Source organism: Antedon bifida, chromosome 8 (genome assembly GCF_963402885.1).
Source record: "Antedon bifida chromosome 8, ecAntBifi1.1, whole genome shotgun sequence".
Lineage (NCBI taxonomy): Eukaryota > Metazoa > Echinodermata > Crinoidea > Comatulida > Antedonidae > Antedon > Antedon bifida.
The window spans coordinates 9,579,567-9,588,741 of NC_136233.1; the positions used below are offsets into that span (position 1 = coordinate 9,579,567).

The 9,175-nt window shown below is 33.3% G+C and overlaps 2 protein-coding genes across 2 annotated transcripts in view; one reads left to right on the forward strand and one right to left on the reverse strand.

Moving 5' to 3' along the window:
- Window positions 1–8,761, forward strand: part of LOC144850190 (polyunsaturated fatty acid 5-lipoxygenase-like) — a 45,659-nt gene extending 36,898 nt beyond the window's left edge. The window contains exons 3-14 of the mRNA XM_078707422.1: window positions 143–266; window positions 558–602; window positions 1,567–1,692; window positions 2,232–2,329; window positions 2,953–3,070; window positions 3,289–3,384; window positions 3,949–4,163; window positions 4,676–4,938; window positions 5,305–5,396; window positions 5,727–5,906; window positions 6,205–6,368; window positions 7,091–8,761. Of these exons, the coding sequence (XP_078563548.1) occupies window positions 143–266; window positions 558–602; window positions 1,567–1,692; window positions 2,232–2,329; window positions 2,953–3,070; window positions 3,289–3,384; window positions 3,949–4,163; window positions 4,676–4,938; window positions 5,305–5,396; window positions 5,727–5,906; window positions 6,205–6,368; window positions 7,091–7,205 (1,636 nt within the window). The 3' untranslated portion in view covers window positions 7,206–8,761. The remainder of the gene's footprint in view (window positions 1–142; window positions 267–557; window positions 603–1,566; window positions 1,693–2,231; window positions 2,330–2,952; window positions 3,071–3,288; window positions 3,385–3,948; window positions 4,164–4,675; window positions 4,939–5,304; window positions 5,397–5,726; window positions 5,907–6,204; window positions 6,369–7,090) is intronic.
- Window positions 1–9,175, reverse strand: part of LOC144849842 (charged multivesicular body protein 4b-like) — a 178,965-nt gene that overhangs the window by 133,438 nt on the left and 36,352 nt on the right. The gene's annotated exons all lie outside the window — the stretch shown is intronic.

Genomic DNA, 9,175 nt, shown 5'->3' on the forward strand with positions numbered 1-9,175 from the left:
AAACTACCCATGAAATTGAACACGTCTACTGTAGTTTGTCTCTCTTGTTGATGAACAAACAAGAAAATTATGCATTGAAAAAAGAAAAAGAAAAAAAATGTATATAGAAAAAATAAAAATGTATATTTGTTTTGTTTTAAAGATGGGCTAGATATGATACCTGCTTACCTCAGCACGATACTGAGATTGACCAACGTAAAAGAGAACTTGTTTTCATGAGAGACACTTACAAGTTCCATGCACTGTTTCCAGGGGTCACACCATTGGTAAGTTTAATCTGTCAATTGGATCAAGTCTGCTGGCTCTCTCTCGGGTTATCTGTATCTTCAATATGGCCGAAATATTAGACATACCGACCTGTCGCTCTCTTTGCAAGTCTGTAAAAAAAGATATGTATTTTTGTGTGGACATACTATTAAAGATATGTAGCCTACTATCGTGTGGACATACTATTACAGATATGTATTGCAGTGTGGAAATACTATTAATGTATTATCGTGTGAACATACTGGTAAAGATATGTATTATCATGTGAACATATTATTATTTTCTTTCAGTTACAAAACTTGCCATTTGAAGAGAAATTTGATGAAGACTATGGGGTAAGGTATAGCTTATGTTCGATTTTCCAAAGTATAATGTTTACCTTAGTTTGTGAAAGAATCACTTTCCGTTTACATGTTATATTTCACAATACACATAATTTATTATGGTGGGTATCCTATAATATTTAGGTACATAATGTTCATGTTTTTTATTTGTAGTTAGGCCTAACTTAATGAAAAAAATAAACATTTCCAGATTGTTCTGCAAATGTAAAGTTCTATAATTGTAGAATGTTATGACAAGGATCTAGAGCAACTTGAGAGTGAACCATGCCACTTTTAATCATTCATTCATATCACAATGCAATTTTTCTTATAGTTTTTTTTTTATAGTAGTTGTCTTTCATTATCTTAAGTGGATCAATACAATTTCTTGAATTAATCTAAAATCATTTTCTTGTATCTTTATCTTTTTAACTATAAATACATATTTTTTAAATAACAATATTTAAAACAAAAATGTAGCACAGATACAATATGATTACAATTTGTGATATAACAATTTGTTTAATTTGTTATGTCATATTTTATCTTTACATGTTTTTATTGAGTTTAATCAATTTGTCGTGGCATATGCCGCTGGGTTGTTTCATGATTATCTTTTTATGCAAAGTCAGCGGGGAGGGGTCTCATGGTAAATGTTACAGTTTGTATATTCTTACAGACATTGTACCCGATTATGCAGCTGTCACTAGATAGAGCCTAACTGACTGTCGCAAGTCATCTAGAAACGAGTCTTTTTACATTACATACTTTCAATACACCGTATTTCTGTTATTAGACAACACAGTACCTACTACAGACAATGTCCCGGGAACCAGAGTAGCAGGTTTATTGTATTTCGCCTGTCTCCATCAGTTAGGCGTAGCTGATGATTTACGATAGTCACTTTCTAGAGTGACAGCTACAGCATCGAGTGAACAATTATAATGCATAAAAACTTCTTCTTCTTCTTCTACAGTCAATGATTCACAACTTGCTTGTTGAAAATGAAATGGCAGCTAAGCTAATCAGTTGTACTACAAAACCGTTCACATCGCTTGCAGAAATGGATAGTGTTTACAAATATTGCTACTCAAAACCTGCGGTTAGTACACAAATAATTAATTTATGTGTGTAATAATACACTAATTTCATGATGTGAAAATAGAACATTTAATCTTTCTTCGAAATAAATTATTTATAAAAAAAACATTCATTATTTGTTTTATAACACACCTACTTTTTAAACGAAAGAATATGCCAAGGCCTAAACCATACGAGAAGGCAGCAGTCCGATTTTGGACGGTGTCTGAACAGCATTGCGTCGCGCGTTCCGGTTTCTCAAACATGCAGTTCAATAGAGTATCTATTGAATATCATGTGATCAACAATCCTCCAATCAAATGACAAGAAGCTGTTCAGGGAGTGTTGTAATTAATATTATTCAATTTTTTTTAATAATCACTTTGTTTTTAATTGTGACTTGAAATATTATATAATAAATCTATTTTTATTTTGTTGGGCCTCGAAGTTATGTCTCTTCGACATCGACATCTAAGATGAAAAGAGATAACTAACTTTAATCGTACCGTTTGGGGCAATTAACGCAATGTTACCTTTAACATTGTTGTTGATCTTGTTTAGGCATTTGACCATTGGCGATCTGACAGTTACTTCGGCCGACTACAGTTGACAGGTGGTAATCCAACCAGATTACGTCTGTGTACCAAAATTCCAGAATAGTAAGTATGAATTATTTAATCTAAATATGTGTCAGTGGTATTTCAAATTGTATTGGCATTTTTAGGACCTGTTCAGACCAAGATTTATGCTTTCGATCGTACTCTCCTTATTTGAACTTCGACAGTTTCGACAGGGGTTCGGTGGGTTTGAAGTGCCTTTCAAACTAGAGACCAGCAGCAAAAGTGCTAGTAAATATGCCTAATTTATGACAATGTCATGGCCAATTCTACCAGTCAGTCAACAGTCAAAGTATGTTCAAGAACATCTATCTTTTCTTCAGTTGCTTACGTTTGCACTGCCTCTTTTTGTGGAAAAAGGACCACCTGTACTAAAAATCCTGGCTATGGACTTTTAGTATAAATCACCTCTACAATAGTCGACAATAAAATGTGTACAAAATAATCTCATACGCATCTATAGCCTTAGCTTATTACCATAAACAAAAGTGCATATTCTAGTAGGTTATATACCGTGGAAGATATACATAATAAGTGTTCATACTTAGTAATCAATCATACTGTTTGTTTTAGTTAAGATTCAGAGCCAATTTATTTAATGTTATTATTGTCATTACTCGTGGACATTTATTGTGAAACAAATCATTTTCTATCTTCTATAACAGTTTTGGAGTAACCGAAGACATGGTAAAGCCTTCCATGAAAGATCTTACTTTGGAAAAAGCTATACAGGAAAAACGATTGTTTATTAGTGATTACGCAGATCTTGAAAACGTTAGCAACGTAAGTTATACTGAGAAAAAAAAACGGGTAGGCTAGACCATTTATTAAACTGCCCATCCAGGCTTCACATGGTTGCTTTTGTGACCAACCCACCAACATTGGCAAACATTCGCCCATGAAACCAACTTATCCGGGTAAATAACTAAGCCTGAAGGGGCTCATAACACGGTCCATTTTCCTACATTATTTGTATAATTTATCAATATTTTTGTTGACAGTTACATGCTCCGATTTGTCTGTACTACGTTAATGATGCCGAGGATTTGGTACCGGTGGCCATTCAGCTCAGACACACCAAGTCGCCGACAAATCCTGTAAGTTCTGAAAATAGAATCCAAGAAGGCGTGTTTTAGGCACATTTCAAAAGGCAGTTTAGTGTTTAGTTTATTGTTATTTAAAAAATGCTCATAATTATGGTCACAATTACGATACAAAATTGGGTTAGGTGTCTAAAAAAGGTCGTGATCATTCAGCTAGAAAGTTTTGGGATTTTGTACGTCAAACAAACATTGAACTCGCGAAATACATATCACCAGAGTGAACAATTGTCATAGAGGTACCACCAGAGTTAACAATTTCCATAGATCAGCATGTTCCATGGAGATACCACCACAGTGAAAATTGTCAATGGAGATACCACAAGATTGACCATTTCCCATGATGATACACCAAATTGAACATCTTTCATGGAGATACACCAAATTGAACATCTTTCATGGAGATACTACTAGAGTGAACACTTTCCTACCTACCATTGTTTTAGATCTTCAAATGTATTAAAACTGAAATTTAACTGTACAAATATTGACTTGTGCTCTGTATCAAAGAATAGGTCACATTTTATTAAAACTAATTCATATCACACATTTTCATTTTAGGTATTTGTTCCGAGTGATCCTGAATATACCTGGATAATTGCTAAGCTTTGGTTCGGTGTCGTTGATTCCAACTACCACGAGATATGCGCTCATTTATCGTTTACCCATTATATCCTGGAAACTATTACCATTGCCATACATCGCCATCTGTCACCTTCCCATCCTCTCTCAAGACTCGTCAAGCCGCATATTGAAAAAGTCTTGAACACTAACTGGTAAAAAGTCTTTGTGAAGTGATGTGATGATGTTGGAAATGCTATTAGTGACGCTAGTTGTTTATTTTTTTTTTTTTTTGCAATTGAGATCAGAAATAATAGCATACTTACGTACAGAAGTAGGCGTACTTGTGTTGTTGCTGGTGCTGGCAGGGGTGTTTTTCATTGTGGTAATGTTGATGTGCATTACATTATACAATAGTTCATCCATACTGTAATTTGCGAGTTACTCGTTGTCGAATGCGTATGAAATTTAAAAAAATTACTCTTGAAATGCTATTCGTGCTACTACGTCGGTGATGATGATTGCAGTGTTTCTTAAGTAGGTACTGTTGCTCTGGTACTGCTGATACAGTTATCGTTATGCTGTGTTGCTTCTGATGTGCTTTACTAGTGCTACGCCTGTGGTTAATAAATACAGCTGACACTGTTGCTGACAGGTGTGATCGGTTGTGGATGACGATCGTGTGACATTAAAATAGTTTAAAAATCTTTTTTTTAATTTGTATTAGGCTTGGACGCAAGCTCTTGTTGGATCCAGAGTCTGGTTACTTTGAAAAATCATACAAAGCCGGCGCAGACGGTGCTTCAAAGCTCATTAAACATACCTTGTCAAACTGGTCGTTCAAAAAGAATGGAATGCTGCCAAACGATCTGAAAGAACGTGGTTTGTTTGACCCAAAGATTCTGCCAAAATTCTATTACAGAGACGATGGTATTCTGATCTGGAATGCCATTCGAAGCTATGTTTATCGGGTTGCTGAGAATTTTTACGGTTTGTAGGTTTTAAAATACTATTTGTCTATTTCACCATATTCCAAGAAGGTGACCCGGTCATCGTGAACTGATTTTATGAAGACGACAAACATGACAAGCATAAAATAAATAGCGGCATACTTCACATAGATGCGATGCAAAATATCTGGTATGAATACTAAGTTCATGTCATCGAATATAAACTCTATATCAGAAGATTAACCTTTCTAAAGGTTATTTACAAAATAAATACTGTACTTCATAAACTATTGGAACAAAATTGACATTTTTTATTAATCCTCGAAATGAGGAAAAAGACTGCAAAATACATAGGTTAGGCCTATAGGTAAAGGAAATAAATATATGCGATTTTATTTTGTTCTAGATAGCCAAGAAGAAATTGAAAATGACAACGAATTACATCTTTTCAGACACACTTTAACAAAGTCTGTAGAAAGCGGTGGATGTGGACTGAAGGCAAGTAACTACAAATGTTTATACTATTTCTAAACTTTTAAATAGTGTTGTGTTTGTTTCTCCATTCTTAGTAGGCATTTGTTCCTTTGTTGTCAGACAACGGTTAAATCATTTGGCTGCTTGTGTGCCATTATTATTTTTATTTTGGTAATATTTTTTTACTTTTTACTAGGCCTGTAGTAACTTAAACATTTTAGAATTCAAAAAGTTTTATATTTTACATTTGATGTTGTAATTTGTACTTTATTGTAAGATGATGTAATTCATCTCCTTCTTTTGTTAATTTACACATGAGGGATGAATAAAGATATACTGTATTTTCATTGACAGGATGTACCTGGAGATGACAATGCTGGAATAACCGATTTGGAGCAAATTGTTGACATATTTACCACAACCATATTTATTTCTTCTGCATACCACGCAGCCATTAACTTTCCGACGTATGAACAATGCTCTTTTACACCAAATTTTCCAGTGAACTTACGAGGAAGTATTCCAAACAATAAGGTAGGCTTATTTCGTATTTGTGTCAACACAACCAATGGCGTTGTAAAGGCATCCTCTACTGTTTCTGAGATGAAAAATCGTACTAGCTTAGGCTGATCTAGATTGGGGTTGCAAATGGGCTCAGACCCTCCTATTGAATATGGAGGGCCATAACCCCACACAAGGATGTGGGGAGGTACACATCTTATTTTTGTTAGACTAACATTTAGAAATCTGAAAAGATTATCACAAGAACATTTTTACTGAGCGATAGTAGGCCAATATCGTATATTTACATATTGTTCTTTTTAATTAAAAGAAACCTCGAACTGAACTTGATGTTATAAGAACACTACCTACTAAAGATGATACGTTGAAAATAATGACCTTAACTCGAGCGCTAAGCACGTTCAAAACTAGCAGTCTTGGGAACTTCGATGTACAGTATATGTATAACAGAGCATGCGTCGATGCATTGAAAGAGTAAGTTTAATTTCTCTCTTTACTGCAAAGATAATTACAAGTTAAAATTATCTTGTGGATAGGTATCCATGGATAAAACAGCAAGGCCTACACTCTCTCTTGAAATTCCATCTTAACTGGTACAAATGACATCTTTCACAGCACCTTTTCCCTGGTAAATCCGTCTTTCCAAATGACTGTAGGCTTTGTTTACCAACCCAGTGCCCCTAGAACCTAATATATATCTTTCCACACATCTAAACAGACTAATATCGGGTTAATCCATTTTTTCACAATTTTACCAAGGAAATTCAAAATTTACAACCCATATCTGGCAATTTCTTGCAAACCATTATACCCAGGTAAATCCGACTTTTTAATCAAACCAATTGTTGGTAATTCCATATTTCTTTTCAACCTGACAATTCAGGAAAACCACTGGACCGAGTACAGTTAAGTATACGATAACTGGTATCATAGGGTATAAATCAGAGAGCTGCATAGGCAGATCAAAATCAAATATTACTGGCAGTACCGTAACTACATTTTCTATGCAATAACGTTCGATTTTATTGATTTCAATGTAGAAGTTTATGAGACAGTAACTGCAAACAATTGTATACACAGGTTAAATAGTAAACAAAATGTAGATGACTGACAACTGCATGGTAACATTTTGATATGGTCTTGGTCTTGATATGGTCTTGGTCTTTTCAGTTATTCAATCAATATTTGTGTTTCAGATTCAGAACTGAGTTGAAGAAAGTTGCCGGGACCATTGATCAACGAAATCGTCTTCGAACTGTTTCTTACACTGTCCTTCATCCAGAAAATATACCAAATACAACTGCCATCTAAACAGCGTATTCTGTTTATCAGAAGAAGTAAGTCATGGGAGATCTAGGGTGAAAGACTCTCTTGTTTGATATTGCTGTATAACAGTGTTTGAACTGAACTATTTAATTGTGCAAAACCAATGAAAAACAGATGAAATGCAATAGTTGGTATAACCTACATAATAGATAATAAAAAGTCTAAAATAAAATTATCTTCTCGTTATAAATGTATAGGATTGATATGTCAAATAACAAATAACTACTAATTATACTTCCTGTGGTGAATTTTAAATACTAGTCGGTGCATTTTCAAATAAAAATTATCGAAGGTCATAAACGTTTCATCGGATTCGAGCCCGATAACCCGGTTGGGACAACTATTTTTCTCTGGGATGTTATAGGCCTAGGCGTAATCTTTATTACACACGGTATAGTTTCTCATTTTCCGTTTGAATGAAATCAATAGCCTAGATAATGTAATAAAATTCGGTGTTTACATTTGTTTTTATTGATAATTGAATACGTACTATGGGCCTAGTAAATTACGAAGTGTTTAGACTTAACTAACTGTATCTCTAGTAATCTGTACTGTTATTATCACGTTTCGGTGAATATCTAATTATGTATTAAAACGAGGGTTTTGAACATTTGTTAATACCTAACATTTTAAATTGTAATATTATAATTGTTAACGAAGTTTACACACATAAAATACATTTAGTAGTAAAGGAGAATGAATAATGGTCAACGTACGTAGTACTGTGCTGTTATATTATTATTATGTATATTATCAAATTTATGTATTAAAACGAGGGTTTTGAAAATTTGTTGTTAATACCTAACATTTTAAATTGTAATATTATCATTTTTACCCAAGTAGTAGTAAAATAGAATGAGTAATAGTCAACGTACGTACTGTACTGTGCTGTTAAAGTTATCAAATTTGTTGTAATAACCAAACTTTTAAATTGTATTTTATTGTTAACTAAGTTTAAGTAGTGGTAAAATTATAGTAGTAATAGAATGAAAACGATTCATGATTTGAATGGAGAATTATTGTATCATGTCTGAGTATGAGTATCATTTTTACTAGTAATATGTTAATTATTAATTGTTATTAACAAGAATAACTTATTTTTGTGTCATGGAATCAAATAAAATATTTTACTTTGACATAAGTGTACCGATTACTCGGTACATTTCATTTGTTAAAAACAAATCTCGAGTAGGACTCGAACCCACGACCTCCAGATTACATGTACTGAGTATTCGGTACAATTACGTCATGGTTGGACAAACATATTATTTTTAATTATATTAATATTGAATACTAATATTTATCTTTTTTATTTAATTAATTACAGATTTAGAAAAATATTACTTGCCTAAATTATACACACATTTTCATGCATTATTATTAGTATGTGAACTAAATATTATAGACATATAATATTGTGGATATGAAAAAGTGAAGATGTTAATTTACATACGTAAGCAAAACACATGGATTATGAGATATATAGAAAAATAAATAATAAATGGTGAATAAAGTTATATTAAATAAAATAATGTAAATCAGATAGTTATATAAGTTTTGTTTAATTTGTTTTGTTTATTGCATAGGGCTACAGTAACATTTGTTCCGTTTCACGGAAGGCGCCGCTTTGTTACGAATAATGGAAATCATAATTACGAAGAACGGTAGGCGCTTCCGTTCGTGAAACGGAACAATTGTGAAAGTAACTAAACGTAACATATATAGGCCTAAACATTCTCAAAGTTCTTAATTTAGTAGGTAATTGTCATAGGGGCCCGGTGTTGTACTGGGTTGTTCTAGCTGTATAGGTTAATGATGTACTAATCTAATTGTCCTAGTGGTAGTTATTATAGAGGCAGTTGTCCTATATTGATAGTTGCCCTAGGGAATTGTTGTTTTCTATGAGTAGTCATTAAAGTATAGTAGTAATTGTCCTAGGGGATAATTGTCCGAGG